Source organism: Notothenia rossii (genome assembly GCF_949606895.1).
Source record: "Notothenia rossii genome assembly, chromosome: 3".
Taxonomy (NCBI): Eukaryota; Metazoa; Chordata; class Actinopteri; order Perciformes; family Nototheniidae; genus Notothenia; species Notothenia rossii.
The window spans coordinates 67069309-67087946 of NC_136901.1; the positions used below are offsets into that span (position 1 = coordinate 67069309).

General features: G+C 43.2%; 1 protein-coding gene across 2 annotated transcripts in view; it reads right to left on the reverse strand.

The window, feature by feature from the left end:
• Window positions 1-8: 8 nt before the first annotated feature.
• mtus1a (microtubule associated tumor suppressor 1a) overlaps window positions 9-18638 on the reverse strand; it is a 41571-nt gene continuing 22941 nt past the window's right edge. For both annotated transcript variants that reach the window (XM_079670301.1, XM_079670302.1), the window contains exons 7-15: window positions 16841-17058; window positions 11365-11431; window positions 8076-8290; window positions 7114-7219; window positions 6835-6908; window positions 6635-6730; window positions 4883-4999; window positions 4699-4796; window positions 9-3863 (exon numbers count right to left, since the gene is read on the reverse strand). In XM_079670301.1, the coding sequence (XP_079526427.1) occupies window positions 3635-3863; window positions 4699-4796; window positions 4883-4999; window positions 6635-6730; window positions 6835-6908; window positions 7114-7219; window positions 8076-8290; window positions 11365-11431; window positions 16841-17058 (1220 nt within the window). In that variant the 3' untranslated portion in view covers window positions 9-3634. The remainder of the gene's footprint in view (window positions 3864-4698; window positions 4797-4882; window positions 5000-6634; window positions 6731-6834; window positions 6909-7113; window positions 7220-8075; window positions 8291-11364; window positions 11432-16840; window positions 17059-18638) is intronic.

Genomic DNA, 18638 nt, shown 5'->3' on the forward strand with positions numbered 1-18638 from the left:
ACACCAGCTTTAAAACAAGACTTTATTAATTGCATATTTCAAACATGGTCAACAAACCAATAATAACAAATCCACACAAAATACTATTTTCTGAGACATTGCAGGGTCTCCCGTACGTACAAAGCCTCTTCTGCTCAACTCTTTGCAAAGGCCCCGAGGTTAAAGCTGCAGTAGGAGGGTTCAGTGAGGGTGATTACCAAGACTCAAACACATGCACAAACACTTGGATTGGTCCTTTGGTCAAAACAACAATAAAACAAAGAAATGTGGAAAACAAAACAAGTTTGAGGCCACAGAACGGACAACCTCGGTGTAAAAAATCCCAAACTTTAAAGAAAACTAAATAAATTCTGAACCCGGGTCGAGACTCGAACAGCCCTGGTGATAGTAAGATGACACTTTAGCCGTGTTCACACCGGAGTACTTTTCCCACAATAGTTCACCAGAACTACGATATATTTGCGTTCACACCAAAAAGCCCCAGGAACTAAATTAGTTAATGAGAACCTTTTTACCCCCTTTTCAGTCCCTGCTAGAGAGCAGGTACTTTCGTGGGAGAAAAAGATTCCTATGTCTGATTGGCTGGGCGGATTGCAAACCACGCCCCCGTAAAACTCCCAAAAAGTTTTGTGAAGCCGCCATTTTATTATCCTCGCATTAGCATTATTAGCATTAGCCCAGCGCAGAAACGCAAAGAGAATAACTTATGGCAACACAAAATAAAACATGGGAGCGGTGGAAATGAGGAGGTGTCGGCGTTCTGGCGATTTACTCTGAAGGCTTCAGTAGAAGCTGCTGGGACTCCCAGCAGCTTCTACTGAAGCCAGTCCCCAACTCCGGGGATTTCCGGCCGGGGATTTTGGGCGGCAGTATACGCCGTGAAGTTGTTTGCGGCCTGCCAGTAAACCCAAAGCAGAAGAAGAAGAAGTGACGTCAGCGGCTTCATTTGCCTAATCCTTCCCCAGGGATTTATTCCGGTGTGAACGCGATCTGTACTTAGTTCATCAGAACTCTTTAGTTCTGATGAACTAAAGTGGGAAAAGTACTGCGGTGTGAACACGCCTTTTGACTGTCACTCTTCTGCAGTTAGCTGTGAGGAAATGGAGCAGGGATTCAGAAGGAGCAGTTTTATATTCAATGCATATTTCATATAAAAAACTGAGGAGGGACAAGGTTATCTGTATTCATAGCTATTCTGGATTTCCATTCGTGTCAACATGTGTGTATCTTTCACTGCATGTAGTGTGTGTGTGTGTGTGTGTGTGTGGGGTGCATCAAAATACACAGTTCCAGCATATTGATCTGTCTGGGTGCTAAAAGTGTTACCATCCATGCAAAAACAATAAATGCAAAATATGTTTGCGATACGTGCTGATTTAGAGGTGGAACGGCACATGTCGTTCTCTGGTGCCATCACTTTGGGCTTTGGTTTCAAGAAGATGAAACAGCTGCTCCACCGGCGGAGAACACACCCACCCGCAAGCGTAAGAAGACTGGCACCAGCCTTCATTCCAGCAGACATCCTCAGCCGGCCGAGTCTTGTGTCACTGGCTACACGGTTGAAGGTGGCAATAGGGCAGAGGCCTCCACGTCCACGCAACAACAGACAGAGCGCGCTGCCACATGCTGGAGGCCATCAGTGAGGAACAGCACGAGCAGTGGACACCACCTCCCATGTGCACCCTTCACTGGGACAGCAAGTTGACGCCGATGCTCACCAATGTGCGCCAGTTGGAGGAGCGTCTGACAGTGGTGGTCGGAGATGTGGAGCGACTCAAACTGCTTGGTGTGCTGAAGGGAACTGACGTGCCATGCGGAATGATCATCGCCCGGCTGACATGCAAGCTGCTGCAGGGGGGGTGCTGCGCCGATCAGGTTGTCAACATGGCGTTTGACACCACCGGGTCAAACACTGCATCCTGCATTGTCATCCAGCTCTCACTGGGTCGACCACTGCTCTGGTCCGGGTGCCGGCACCACATCGGCGAGGTGCTCCTCAGCCACATTTTCACTGACCTCAAGGTGGAGACGTCACACTCGCCAGAGGTTACATTATTTACACGGCTCCGGGACAACTGGGACCTGATGCCACATAAGGACAGCGGCCAATTTTCCCGACACATTCCTGATGAGGCCTAACCACCGTTCCTGGGCAAGTAGCGTGCTGAACTCATTGCGTGTGCTGCAGGAGTGCTCAACTACAAGCGAGGTGACTACCGTGAGTTCATAGAGCTGTGTCTTGTGTATCTGGGTGCAGACAGTGCAGCACACACTCCAGTTACCTTCCAACGGCTGTGAGCACTGCACAAGGCGCGGTGGATGGTCCAGCTGCTCTACACTCTCAAGATGACCTTGATGGAGCAGCACATTGTGTTGCTTCCTCAGGGGACCATCGCTACGTGGCAACAGGTGCTGAAGATTTGGGCGTTTGCAAACTTAATTTCGCACATCTACGCAACGTGGTGGCTGACCTGCGTGGTGGCTGAGATGCCGCATGGAATGACCTCACAATCTACCACCACCTGAACGCGTATAAGTCTGTTGACGAGGGCATCGCAGCATCAGCAATCAAGGCACTGGAGTATGGCATCTATGGCACCTGACAGACGAGATGCTGCCCCTGGCACTCTTCAGCACCAAGGTGCCAGTCGGCGAGCGGTGCGCACTTGCAGCCATCTTGGGGCACAAGCCGGCTGACATCCCCATGTGAGCCACACAGCTCCGCTTTGGCACTGGCTTTGGCAAGCCAAAGTTTACAACCCTCTCACCAACCGGCAGCTTGGCTGACCTCGCCAACCCAGACTGCTGGTTCGGCAGCTGCACATCAATCCAGCGTTTCTCTCACTGGATGTAGAGGATTGGGCTGCCAGTGAAGCATTCCAGATGGGTGCGGTGAATGTACGTGCCATTAATGTTGTGAATGACTGTGCCAAGCATGGCTTCAAACTCACCTCAGACTCTTTGGCAGGAGCGAGGAGCACCTGCAGAATGTGCTGCAGGCAGTTGAGCATGACCGCTCTCAAGAGCCAAATCTGCGCCACTGCAAGCGCAAGCTGGACCAGGACTAAGTCTTAATTTCAATGTTGTTCTTTTTGTTCTTAAATAAATAAATAAATGTTGTTCTATTAAAAATGAATGTTTGCAAAAACAAATTCTTGCATTTTTGGATTTTTAGAAATTGCCTAGGAAAACACCCAAACGGCCAATTTTCATATTTTTCTCCTGCTGTGTTCCACCTCTAAATCTCAATGAATGTTCCCAAAACTTTGCAAAAGTTATTTTTATGTGTGTCTGAACAAAATGCAACCCCAGACAGTTTGACATGTTGAGATTTAATTGTTGCATTGCAATTTGATGCACCCTGTCTGTGTGTGTGAGCCTCTCCAACAAGTAACAAAAAGAGTGTCCTGAGATTTCCTTCTCCCCCATCCATCAGAAGTGAAAGGCATAAAACAAGGGGGCCTTGCTTTTTAAGTGCTTCTGTGCGACTCGTGTCTTTAAAGCATCTCTGTACAGAAAGTGTCAGAGTTCATCCGATCCAGAAGTCAGGCGTTGCTAAGGAAAACAAACATGGCTCTTTATTCCAGAGGGATAACTCAGAGAGGCCGAGCTTCCCGGAAGCTGAGGCCCATCGTTATCTGGGGGAGACGGGGGGGCTGGAGAAGACTCCGGAGCTGCGGGGGGACTGGAGGCTGAAGGAGCGCGAGGGGGAGGTGGAGGTGGGGGACACCTTGCGGGGGCTGCTCAGGTCTCCGTTGTGCAGCTTCCACATCAGCTCCTCGTTCTCCATGGACAGACGCTTGTTCACCTTGGACTCCTTGGTGAGGGACTCCTGCAGCACCGCCTGCTCCGTGGACAGCTGTCTGAGACGCACACATACACAGAGGACACGTTAGACAGGCTCAAACATTTAAAGATGTGAAGTTGATCGTTTTCCCCCCCCAAATCTTATAAGATCCAAATAAACAACACATTAATCTGTCTCTCAATAATGACTGATTTCCTTTTCCTGTTGGTTGCTCCCAGCCACAGACCCATTGGTTGCTACTGAATATGTACAGGTAATTCAAGCATTACTCAGTGCAGTAAATAGTGCTTTTGTTGTAGACATAGTCCACAATGAACTACAATGCCCATATTCCACGAGGGAACCAGTGTATTTTTTTTATTAACCGATGTGCGTCCTTAACTGACATTTTAAATGCCCTTTAGAGGTGTCCTCTGTGCTTAGAAAAAAAATCTGAAGAAATCTTCAAAATTGGTCAAACTATTAGACTGGTTTTATTTTGTAAAGCGGCTGTATTTCAGAAACTACGATAATCACAACAAATATCTATTAACTTAAAAGGTGAATATCAAAGATAGACACATATATGCAACGTCAAAAAACTATTGCAATTGGAAAACATTTAGTTAAAGTAATGTTTACAGTTTTCAAAGTTTTTCTAAAGTCTTGATTTTTACTACAGTATGATAAGTGTGTTTTTTAATGTGTTCTTAAGTTTTATAGTAATAAGTGTTATATACCAGACTAATGCCAGTACCAGATGTCAAGACTTTAGATCAATCAGAGAAAATGTGTGGCTTTTTTCGATATCATACTAAATATAGTATTTGCAGAATAAAAGGTAAATCGTTTTTTGAAAATAATGCAACTATGATAATTTAATACATGGCACAGCCACTGTGAGCTGTTACCTGGACAGAGCGTAGTGTCTCTCCATTCGAGCCTTTAGGTCCTCATTCTCCTGCTGGACCTTCTGCAGGCTCTCATCCAGCTTCACACTCTTCTCCGTCTAGAAAGACAACAAAACTAAAATAACTCAACCATTCTTCTGGTTGTTAAATGTCGGTTGCTCTTCCTCCTGATCATGTGCCTCACCAGTTTGCCGATCTCCATTAGCTTTTTCTCCTGCTGGTGCAGCTGCTTGTTTTTTATATCCAGCACCACTTTGAGGCTCTCCAGCTCCTGCTCTAGATAAAGGGTGTGGGAGTCCTTCTGCAGGGACAGAGAACAAGAGATGTTCAGGGAATATCAGAAAAATGAGTACAGCCAGGGTTGTTCATTTTATGTGGACATAAATCCAGAAAGACACAACAGAGGGCGCCATGCATCAGGGACAACGAAACTCTGGATGTTTAGCTGTCATAGCGAAGGTAGTGTTTAAACTCTGTCCTTTTTAAGAACAAGGTGATATTGAGCTGTTGCTTATCATGCTGTATGCATGCATGTATGCTCTCATCTTGTCCTATAAATAGTGGGCAGGCTAATGTGAGGTGTGATGCCCCTGTGGGTTCATCTTGAGAGGGTGTGGCTGTGCTGCATCCAGCCACACCCCCTCAAGCAATCCTCACCCTGCCGTTACATTACTGATGCCACTGACGTTCACACCTCATGCTTTACTTGTTTAGCACTTGATTCATTTGGCTAATTTGAACCACTTACTTTATTCATTTGGCTGATTTGAACCACTTACTTTAATAAACATATTTTGTTAAATTGTTTATATGGTGTGTCTCCTCTTTGTTGTGGCCTTTTGAGCCAGGTCATAACAGAGGTAGTAACATTAATGACTCTACTGTGCCAGAGCAGAAAGATGAGCAGCCACTTTACTCTGATGAAGAGCGGCATCCTCGCCAAACTGCACTCTGGGAAAATATTAATCTACACTCGCGGGAGAGGTGTAAGAGTTTAACCCACTCCTGTTCACGCTGTTAAAGAATGATTCATGATTAAAAGCAACAACTCTTAACCGCTAGGTTTTTGAACCCGTGTGCCTCACTGAGTGATGTCCTCAGGGGACAACATTTATTATTTTTCACTTTCATGTAGTATATTTTTAATAGTGCTGGCAATAACAACAGAAGCATTTCAACCCTTTAAATGCCCATTTGTTCCCATAATCCCAACAATTAAAGAATCGTCTGCTTGGGGGGATTTCTTTTTCAGTCTGGGAAAAGTCAGTGATAAGCACCGTCCTTCATTTGGATGGATTTCTCTGAGGAAGAAACTAGCATTTATTTTTTTCAATAAGGGCAACGTGAACAAAAGTTGTGGAAAATAGTATAAAAAAAAAATACATATTTTAGATTCATAATATAAAGCTTGCTATAAGAGACTGAATGATTTTATGTTGTGGCATTTCATATGTTGTGTTTGGGGGGGGGGGGGGGGGGGGACATGTTTATCCCTAAGGGTCTGACTATCTTTGTTTTGGCCGGAGCTGATGTTCAACTTCCAATATTTAAAAAAACAAAAACAAACAAGCTTCACCCGATGTCAAGATTGATGCTGTTTGCATTAACACAGCCAACATATTCATTTTTTATTTTTAAGTATTACGGTATTTATTTATTTTTGGTTAGTTTGTGTTTTAGGATCACTTAATGGATTGAACTGTCACTTGAGCAAAATATAATATCATGTGACTACAAATAAAGAATAATAATAAAAAAAATGTTTTAAAAGCAGAAATGTACCATAGTGAGGCACAAGAGAAACTGTGAGGTGTTAGTGTCTGCTGGAGGGTTATCTCTGCTATCGCTCCAGCTTAGAGGCTATCACTGGGTCATGAGATGCTCCTAAAGTGGCGCTCTGCTATAATAAGCACACGGATAAGGGGGGGGGCGCTACCTGACTCTTCTCAGCCAGCTGTTTCCTCCTGTTCTCCATGGCGCTCAGCTTCTCAATTAGAGCATTGTTCTCCGCTGTCAGCACTTCAATCCTTCCCTGTGGACGCACGCAGCACAACAAAGTCTCAGAATACATTTTACACACTGTTGTATTGGTTTGTAAGTTCATTTATTTGATGAAAAACAAAAAGTCAGTCTTACAGACAGAGTGTCTCCTGTCTCCTTCAGAGACGCGTCCAAAGACTGCAGCTCCTGGTCGTGGACTGTTCTGAGCTCTGAGGATTTATATCACATCAGAAATATTTCAGATATCTGGACAACAGAGCTCAAGGCTAAGAAGTGTTCTGTTATTATGCAATGGAACAATGCACACATGCAATTGTAAACCAAGGTAGGAAATCAGAAGTTATATAAAGCCGAGGTTTTCTGAGCTTCAGAGCAGGAAGGCAGTTTCTTTTGGATCAGATGCACTTCCCTCACCTTGCAGGGACGCTTCATACTGCTGCTCCACAGACTGCAGCTGTTCTGCATGGCTGCTCTCCACTTCCTGCTTCATGGACTCATGAGTGGCTTTCAACTCTTCCATCTTTAAAAAAAAAATAACACAGGGTAGACCTTCTTAAAAATATTAGGCATTACTGTTCACTGCAATACTTAAGATTTGTGTTACTCTTTTTCTCTTAAGGCACAGAAAAGATTAAATAAACATTGACATTTTAACGCTACAGTATATTTAATATAATGAATGTCCCAACCTCCACTGTGGTCTGAGCCTTTACAGTTACAGCGGCTTTCAAACTAATTCAATTCAACTAAACTAACAAGACAAGACGATATACACGAAGAGGCAATACTACATTTTCCTCCATATATTATTATTAAAATGTAAAAAAAGAAAAAAATCATAATTTAGTTAGGCAAATGATCCATATGCAACGTTTTATATGATAGCTCACGAGAAGTTCTTTTATAATTGTTGGCGTATTCTCTCATGAATGTTGAGCAGTTCAGAAACTAGAACATAAAAGTGCTGTTAAGTTGATTACGAAATGAGTCCTCGGCACATCTTAGGTCAAGGCAAGTATATTTAAATAACACATTTCAACAACAAAGAAAGTCAAAGTTTATTAGAACATAGTGCAAAAGAAACACTTAAAAAAGCAAGAGAAAACCATTTAAATACAGCAAATACATGTAAAAGAGGTACAGGAATAATACGTAGCGGTGCAGTGTAAGATATTAATAGTTATTGGATTTAATAAAATACCGAGTTGCATGTCCAAAAAGGTCATTGGTAACCTTATCTAAGTATCACAATATAAAAGTAATGTATCCTAATGTAATTATAATCAATGTGAACTTCTTTTTGTAAGCTGATTACGTGTGGTTCAATGTAATCCTGATATAACTCAGTGCTGCAGGTTGTGGTTCAGAGGACCGACCTGCTGCTGCAGCAGGGTCCGGCTCCTCTCGCTCTCCTCCTGGTGGCTGAGCTGCACCCGGTCCCACTCGGCCTTGTAGAAGGCCTGCAGCCTCTGCTCCAGCTCCGACAGGTCCTGCTGGTGCTGATCCTGCAGCTTCTGCAGCGCCTCCTCCAGGGACGCTCGCAACTCATCCCGCTCCTTCTCCAGACGCTCAGACGAGTGCACGGAGCAGACTGGAAACAGAAAAACTTCAACTTGAGTTTTTTTCTCTTGGTAAAGATAGTAGCTTTTACCTACTATGTAGCGATCTTTAAGGACATCATTCCAGCTATGTCTGTGGTTACACACAAGCCTTTTTCTTTGATGTTTTACCTTTAATCTAACAGTTCAACAGTGCCCTTGTGTTGCTATGGAAACAAGAGTTTTGAGAGTGACGGTTTCTAGGGGTTCTCTGGTTGAGTTTCTAGCTGGTTAATAAATGACAAGTTCTTTGTCAAAGACAGAAGTTGTTTGTCCCTCTCAGGTCACCAGAGTGAACTGATTTGGTGATTTCATGCAGCTTTGTAGACTGTAATACTCTTTAAAATTGGACAGAGGAAAATGTCTATTAGTAACTGCTTAGGTAAGAAATGTGATCCATCCACTGAGGAACTAGCAAAGTTCTGCCTTGATGTTAATGTGTGACACTAAATGTGCTCCAACAAGGAATGGAAAAAGTGACTTTAGAGGGGAGGGTCCTCTTGCACTTGACTGCATGTGCCAACTACACTGCAGTTATTAAAAGGCAGATGAAGATAAGTCTCTTAATTCCTTCCCACCATCTTGAAATCAGTATCATAAGTGACATACCCGTACACCAGGAGTCTCTTCCTCCCTCTCCAGCTGGCAGAGTGCCATGTCTATGTTTATGCAATAGGTGGCTTTAGCTTTTGTTCTGTAATCCAGTCTCACTATTTCTCAACTGTTTCCATTGCCAAGTGCTTGGGTCTGCACTGGAGTGGGTGGCGGAGACCAACTCCATAACCTCTCTGGTTTAAGAGCTGGTGCCAAAACACAGCCAGCCAATGTTAACTTCCACTCATTAGTGAACTAACACTGATGGAGTACAGTAAGAAGAACAGCTCTCATGTATAGCAGGTTATTTTGGTCTCAAATACATGTGACGATAAACCACATTGAAGTTGAGACTATGTGAGTCTTTAATAGTGGGCGTAATATAATACTGAACCCAGATGTTGCTCTGCTATGCTACAACACGTGTGGCAGGAACATTCAGTGCTCTCACAAATCAGAGCAAAAATAAGGTACATAATAAAAGTCATCTTACAGTGTTGTCCTGTTCTAGAGCACAGAATAATGATTCTGAATAAAGATGTAATGGTTGTGGTTACCAAAAAGAAGCAGAGGGAACGCCCTTTCTTAGCATTTCAGAAGAAGGAGAATAGGATCAATTAGGAAGACGATAAAGGAGGAATATTTAGAAATAGAACAAGTAGACCATTTATTTATCCCCAAGTTGTTGAAATTCAGTTCAGGATCTATACACATTAGGTCTGAATACATATAAAACATATTTCTGTTATGAAAAGGTATCAGAGCAAACAGGCTGCCAGTTTTTCAGAGGAGGTGATCTGGCACATCTCCAGCTGCCAGTCCACACTCAATCAGTATTTGTTTGGGTCCAATCGGGACTCGAACAGTCCTTTAGTTCCCAAGTCAAGTCTCTACAGAATGAGCTGCCGCCCCTTTAGCACATGATGTTTCCCATTTTAGCTTTACATGCTGTAAAAGTTGTTTATAGTTCAAACTGATCCGAGTTAAGGGTTGCAATAACGTTATTTTGAACAACTTCACAAATAGTTGAAAATCTTGATAAATCATAATTGACATTCTTATTGGATGTATATACACAGTTCCAGAGTCTGTGTTTCTGAACGGCTAAAACAGAGCTGCAGTTTGAACTCATGCACCTCATGAGCATGAGGATTCACCTCAGTGAGAGTGGAATGAGCGATCCAGGAACAGTGGCCAAGCGAGAGACTATCTATCAGGCTAGGGCTGGCATGTACGGCTCAACAACATGTGCAACAGAGATCTGGTCATACGAGCCTTTTCTAGTCCAAATCCACACAGCAGAAACACCTCATGCCTCATTCTGGGGAGGAGGCCTAGTTCATCTAAAGTTAGCTGCAGTTTGGCCCACAGTCAGGAATGATAAAAGGGGGTGTGGTCCTATCACAAGTTTGGATGTGGTCCAAGACTGTACTGTATCGCTGTGTGAGGAGAGACATCCCTGTGGAAGCACTCTCAAGAGGAAATAAAACTAAAAGCGGACTTATAAATGTGTCTGGATATCTAAGCATCTTTTACTACTCATGAATCAAAGGTTAGTGTAGGAAAGAATGTGTTAAAGCTCAGATATAACAGCGCTCAGCGTATAAGAGCAGTCATGTGGAAGTCCCGAGGCTGTGAGGGGGGGGGGGGCACAACAATAGGGCTGACCAAAGTATGTGAGTGTGAGAGTGATGAAATGCATGTGCCCGTAAATATAAGGCTATTCTGTGGGGCAGCTCACAGGCTGGACAGAGAAGACGGGTCATTAGGCCTCAGGTGGTGGGGCATTCCACCACTGGGGGGGGGGGGTCAGAGGTCAGAGTGCCTCTCCCTGGGGAAAGGGCTGACATGGCACTGCTCAGCGACACTTAAAACACACACTGGTGCCGTGACAGATAGGCATGTGATTACTAGTGGAGGAAAAAGCAATTAACAAGTGGAGGAAGAACTACAGGGGGCATCTAGGTGGCGAGTAAGTATGAAAATAGTATTCAGCCTTCAACAAATATTTTGCTTCTGGCTATTTGGTTATTACATTAATCCATTTTGTGATTTTTAAGAAATCTTCAATTAATTGTGCAACCCTAGAAACTGCCATATTTCATTTAAGATGGGAACATATCTGACATTGTATTTTTGTATAATTAAATAAAGACTGTCTTGTGCAAAGTGATAAGTAAACATAAGAGTCCTTGGCATCAAATGGCCAATGACTCAGATCTTTAACTACATTACACACCGCAATCAAATATTGGAACCAAGTAAACAACCAAAGACTCATGATGAACAACAATTGTTCCTCATCCTCTAAAGTTAAACAAACAGGTGCTTCCTGACTTGTCATCCTAACTGAATAATATAAAAGGACACACTCTTATCAGAAGGGAGAACTACAGGCAGAGCAGGAGTGTGTGCTTTACTGATAACAACTTTAAACACAGCTGGTGTGTGTGACCAAGGTGACCTCACTTACCCAGCTCTCCTTGAAGGGTGACCAGCTCCTGGGAGAGATCCCTGCACTGCCGTGTGGCTTCATCACGCTGCAGGGGGGGGAAACAAACAGTCATGCTCATGATCATGCAGGTTTCTGACATAAATCATCACAGTTAAGATCACAATGCCAGCATAATGACTCTGTAAGGTTCCTATATGAAGGAATGTCCTGACAGGGCAACTCCCGACACAGATTCTCCTTCCAGGACACTGTTCGAATACCAAATGCAAATAAATTACAAGCACCGGAGCAACAAGGGAGGGGGATTATGGAAACTAGACATTCAACTCGTGTTTTCACTCGGAGCACATGCCTGCTGTCAGCTTTCACTTCTCTCATTCTGACTCAGGTTTGCAGTAAAGAGGAGGCTGCGCTGAAACTGCAGTGCTCCTCAAGACTCCAAACTGACGCATCCAAACCCAAAAACTGTAAATACGACTCTCCGCTGATTCATTAAGAGCATGACACCAACTGTCATACAGCCTGCATAATTAAATCATGAACCAGAGAGGAAATAGAAAGAAAGACAAGCCCAACATGTCTTCACTGATTCGTTTAAACAGAAACAAACAGTATTCCTCTCCGTCCTGTTAAAGCTCATATTCCTCACTGCAGATAGAACAATGTAGAAGCCAGTTACCCTCTCTGCAGCGTATGGGGCACTAAGGCACGCTCTGCTGCCAGAACAGCCCATGATCCAGCGTCAGCCTGAGGATCGGTAGCGGGAGTCCCCCCCCCCCCCAGCTACAGAGACCCAGTACTCCAGGACAAACGGCGGTCCAGGTGGACACACCACCTCCACACGCCTCCTCCCAGACTGCTCTGACTACATCCGAGGCAGCACTGAGAAAGCCGCTGGCTGTGGAGAGTGACTGCAGAGTGCATTACCGTAATACACCTAAAAAACCCACAAAGGGGGCAGGCTACAGTGTGCAGAGGACAGCCTCCTCCCGGCGAGGTGGGGTCACTTTAAGGCAGCAGGAGTGGAGCAAACATACATTGTGCAGAGCTGCCTGACATTAGGCTGATGGAGCAGGGCTTGTGCACTGACCTCCCCCAGGGGATGCATGGTGAGGCTTTATTACCACCATCCTCCCCCACTACTCATCCAAACCCACATCCAATCACCCCTCACCCCTCTGCATCACCACCTTACGATAAGCTCTGCAGCTACAGGAAGCATGAGCACTATTTCTCCATTCCAAGATGATATCATGCTGACAGATCACATGTTACTCTACTCTGATATGAATGTAACTGTTTTATTGTTTTAAACCAAAGATAACATTTATGTCCTGGGACAGTTAGGGTTAGTTTAGTTATTTTATTATAATCGTTCTGTATAATACATATACTCTCTACAGTTAGACATGTTTGTAAGATATATTTTGAATATGTTTTGTCTTGTGTGTAGTAGTCTATTCTCAAGCTTGGGATAGCTTTTCAGTGCGTGTTTGTAAATAGAATTCATTACCTTAGTTTCTGTGTGAAAGTATAGAATGAAAGAATACTGTAATTTTCTGAATAACCACCTTAGTTATCATGCATCCGACTTCATTAGGAAGAGCACATGTTAACCATCTTATAACTCAGCCTATGTAACTCTAAGGGACATCTATCCAGGAGCGAAGAGCAGACATGTCCCCGGTGTATATCAATATGATACCATGTCAGGTGTAGAATAACACTTGATGGTAGACGGAGATCAATGTCTAATTGCCTCTGATCAAGTTACAAGTTCCTAGAAATATTGTGAATTTCAAGAGAGGTAAAGTGAGATTGTACATTTGGGAATGTGCTTGCATTCCTCCGCTGAAGAGCAACGTGTTTCACAGCTTTTGCTCTTTGAGAGAAGGTATGTCTAACCAGGTCCAGAGCTCACACACTGCATCCAAACACATGATAAGAAACAGAGCTCTGCCCTTGGTGAGCATTTGGCTGCTGTTCATCGTAACCATATCAAGTCAACAGCTGGGACATTCTCACACTATGTTGAGGAGCTGCTGCCTCCTATTCTTGGGCTGATGAGTGACCACCAGATTCCATTACACACTGCGCGCACACAATACTTGGGTATTACCACACGTGAAACACGGTTACTCTTGTGTGCCGAGTTGAAGGCTTGAAATCAAAAATGCAAGTTATGTGTGTTTTATAGGCTGAATATATATGAATTGGAATCATTGGTTCCAGTGGAGGACATACTGCGGTGGAAGTTGAGTCAGCCGCTCTCAATGACAGAGGAACAAACATGTTGTGTTTTTAATATGTGTTGATGTAATCAGTTTCGCAACCCTGCCCCCCTAACATGGGAAATGAGTCAAACAACCACCAGCTGTCACATGACATGAACCAGACTCATACATTTAAAAAAATTGCACATATGCATCAGTCAATACCATCCACACCATTCTCAAAAAATAAGTTACTACTGGCTTTCTGGTGCCTGGAATGTTGTTGGCGGCCCGTGGTTGATGGTGTTGAAGGTTCCTAAACATCTAAGGAGCAAATGTCAAAATATCTTTGACACTTGACTGCATTATCAGGATAGCTTTATATTTTTGGGGCGGTGCAACTGGCAGCAGAAGACACCACAGAACTCATTGAAGCCATCTGAAGCTAAAATTGGACTGACTGTGTCACTATCCAGAGCACTGCCACAAGGGATGTGTCTGGTGTCAAACTCTGAAGTAAAACAGTTGCTGTAATGTAGGCCAAAGGAAACTAATTCATGGGTTATTTTCTATATTTTGACTTAAAGGAGCAGTGGTTTACTTTTGAAGTGCACAACCATGTTTATACATTTGGTAAATCTCATTGATTGACATCCCCTTGTTTTTTGACCACATGTTTCATGTTTGAAGCTAAGCTTATCAGTCGTTTCCTTTCCTCCGGAGTCCTTATGATGCTTGGTAATAAATCACAAGGACAGGCATTGCTAGCAAACAACCGCGTTTCACTTTGCAGCAGCAAGAACCCAGAAGGAGTCCCTACAGCAGCGACACGTATTTGATCCCTGACCCAAAAACAATGCCAATGTGCAGGTGTGATGGCCCTTTCTGCTAAGCTAGACGCACCACACCACAGCTGCAGTAGGGTTGGAAACAGGGTCCTCCCTTTCCTCTGCCCCTCCCCCTAAAGCTAGTTTCTGCAGTTCAGGGATGCTAAAGTGAAATAAGATTTATGGGTTCAAGCAGGTTGATTTTACAGTTCAATGTCTGGCATGTTATAGATTTGGCCTCCACTCCCTGTGCTGATGACTCAGAGGGGGAGCAACATGTCAGACAAGGTCCAGTGGAATGCAAAGGAACGAGTGCAAGTTCCCAGCGGCCTCTAGAGGCAAGTCCTGGCAGGTCTGATGGCTGCCCCTTGTGTAAGTGTTTGTTCATTTGTCAACTTTAAATGTTTTTAATTTAGTCTTATTGCTATGCAAAATGTCTTTGTTAGTTTGTATCATATCAACAGCAAAGGAAATAGAATTTCTGCATTGAAAACAAGTCTTAAATAAATGTTCTCCCCTCTTGTCAACTAAATATTTACTGAAAGCTGTACCTTAGTGCAGGTTTTTCCAACCTTTTGTGATATATATATATATATATATATATATTTAGTGATAATAGTTGGGATGTTAGAAGGGGAATTTCACTGACATAATCTTTTTCAGATAGAAATCGATATTGGTTGGTTACCAAGTGTTTCTTTAATAATCTATGCACATCTCAGTGCGCTGATGAAATGCTTCCTCTCTAACAATAGGCAATGCAACAGGCATTATGAGCCAGGGGATAATGAAGAGTGGAGGAAGAGATCAAATCCTACATATAAGACCTCATACTATCAATCATTTTTAGAAACAAACAGCAATTTACCACAGTACCTAGTGTTTGTTATACATAGAAAACAAGGTTTTATGGTTTCTTACTTATATACATTTCTGAATTCAGAACATACTTTTTTTCCTCGAGCCAAAATGACTAAAATGTAACAAATTGAAAAAAAGGCGTTACTTGTTAAGACACTTCTCAACACTAACATTACTGTGTTTATGATATCTGGATGAGTGGTGTACTCCAATAAAGTAAAGACAAGGCCCTAGTGTTAGGGCCACTTAATATCATCTTATGTCCTCATTCATATTTGGTTGGTACATTCCAGTTGTTCCATCAACACATGTGGTGTGAAAAGATTTGACAAGGGCCTTTCTGAAGTTAACTGGGAGACTGAAATAGCTGGTGGCCTTTCATGTGCTCACAGGGTATCCGTTTTATTCTTCTAGGTTTACAGGAAACAAAGATAGAGATCTTTTCCGACTGCATGGGGCCATTTTAATTCAATTCTATAATGCACTTGTATTAGCTGATTAAATAAACCTAATAGCAAGCAGCAAATTGTATTTTTGCTTGGAGTACAACTCAATGAGGGAGTATGGCGGTATGGTTGGCTGATAGGATAAGCCTGTTTGTGCTGTGCGAAAAGATTAATCCCTTGGGGCATCTAGTTCCTGGAAGCCAATCACATGGCACCACTATTAAAACCGATCCAAAAACAAACAGCAAGTTCAAACATCCATATTTTTAAAGGGCTCTCATGCGAACTGAATAACTTTCAAATGTATGAAACATACAACTGAGCTTCAAGTTCATCTTCCCAAGAACTAATCATGCTGCAATAAAGATGAATGATTAAATCCAGGATTGCTTCAGTTGCTCTGTGCATTACAGCAACAGGGCTGTTTTGTGTTGGACAGCCTTCAAGTATGTCTATGACTGCAGCCCTTCGTACCCTTACAGTCACCCTCGTGCTGTTTCTGGAAATAGAAATGCCATTTGGCTTGCCTCGTATCAACACACAGGACATGATGTTGCAACACTTGTAGTTATGTCATTAAGATCATTTCAGACCTACCCCCGTACATTCAGGCTATGTTGGTATTTTGCTAGCATTTGACAAGGTTTTAATCCGTATGTTAAAGCTTAGACTTAGTACTTGCAATTCTGTATACATATTTGATGGATATAAACAGTAGGATTCCTCAACGAGAGCTGTCTGCTTTATATATATTGAATATTCCTTTTTAAACCAGGCAACCTAGTGTGATAACATTAACCAGTCTAATCTTAGCTGCATTAGAGTAGAAATGTACAACAACAATCAAAAACTGAACATGGCCAGCAATTTCCAGAATTATCATCTTATCAAGAATGCACTGATAGCAAATAAAGTATATATCTCTACCTATTAATCCATGTATCTAACATAATAAGATTTTATTTAAATATTCTCTATACATGTCCAAAAAAAGGTCAGTGACAGACTACCCATTGTGGTAATTGTGAAATATGCTTCATTATGTCTTCTCTTTGTACACATTAGATCATTTGCCGGGAAAAATCATTTGAAGAGTCCAATTTAACATTAAAAAAAATGCAATTTCATAAATAAAAAAGATTCCTACCTCAGCTAAAGCTTGCTGCAAGACGATGGCGATGGCCTCAAATCTTCGGTTACTCGCTGCCAGGAGTCCTCTGAGCTGCTGGACGTTCTGGTCCTTCCTCCCCCCCTCAGCCACACTCGCTGGCACCACATCCAGGGGTCCGCTGCGCTGGCTCTGCTGAGACGTCGGCTGCTGAGGCTGGTGCTGGCGGGAGGCGACCTTCGTTTTGTTCTTGTCCACTGTGAAAGAACGTGTGTTGAGTGTTGTGACAACGTTGATCAACATCATACCCCACTGCAAAACCGGTAAGCTGCTCTGACAGCAGCACCCCCCTCCCTCCAAACCTTATTTACTCCTGTGAGGAGATAAGGTTTATAATTTTTAATAAGAGAGCCTGAGGATTCTCAGAGCTGCTCCTCCGAAACAACACATCTTCGATGCAATTAGTTTTCCATATCCCAATTCAATCTAGTGATGCAGATGCTGGCCCCCAAGGACAAACTGTTTTAGCAACACCCTGCTAATGTAGCTTTGGTCAGCTTTATAAATACCTTAACCCCATACAACAGCTTCCATCAATAGTTTGTTTTCTCAGACACAAAACCGCAACTTCCAAACATAACATTTACAAACTGAGTACTGAGGACACGAGGGAAGAAAATAACTTATCCTTGATATTAGACATCTGTTTCTTGTGTTAGTTTGTGAGGAGGCTGCAGCGAGCGTTATGTAACACAGCAGTGAGAAAGCCTGGGTCATATGGGGAACACCAGTGAGTGGAATATATCGTACCACCAGAGGCCCGTGGCATTACTCACTCTGCTCTGTGTCTGTCTGTCTTTTATGTAAGAGCTATTAGTGCCAATAAAGATGAATATGCAAAAACACACATATTTACATAATCTGATGTCAAACTGGAAAATTAAAACCATACTAGATCTCTTTTTAAAACATATAGTGGTTGAATACAGCAGAGTGTTCTCCTCTATTATACAACCCATGCTCATGAAGCTTTTATATTCATGTCCTTTATGAAGCACATTCAAGTTGAATTTAGATGGCACTAGGCAGGGTGTCATTTCATCCCAGAAGGACCCTTATGGCCTGTCCACACACAGGCATGAAAACAATCTTGAAAAATCTTGATGCTGGGCGTGTCTGAAGCTTGGCGATTTCTTGCGAGCAACGCGACCAACAACCAATCACATGAATCTCCCGCCCCCGACATACAAAGCAATAGCAATGTTAAAACGAGGTAAACTGGATATAAACTCCCGAAACAGGCGAAAACCTACCAGTTTCACCCACTGTCTCTGCCACCTCCCTCCATGCCTGGTTCCTCCGGTTTGTATCCCTGTAAATAGTTCTGGTCGTAAAGAACCGAGTGATTTGCTACCGTAATTTCTCGTTTGGAATATGAGGAAATGAAGTGCGGTCTGGCTCTCCCAGCTTGCACGCGGTTTGATTGGCTAGCGCTTGTACTGGCGGGATTTGCATAAACGGGATTTGATTAGCTGATGCCAGCTTCGAAAGCATCGGGAGCATCAAAAGTTGAACATTGCTCAACTTTAGATGCTCACGATGCTTGCAAAGCCATGCTCCGTTCCCCACAATGCAGTTCGGCGAAGATTAAAAATCTTCTACGTCACCCCATTCAAGTGAATGGGCGAAGCTTTGAAAGATTTTTTTCATGCCTGTGTGTGGACGGGCCGTTAGAGACAGAACTCCCACAATGCCGTTTACATAAGAAAATAATAATGTGTGTATTAGGCCTGTAAGTCAGATCTGCAGCACCATTTGACAGATTCTTCCTTGGCCC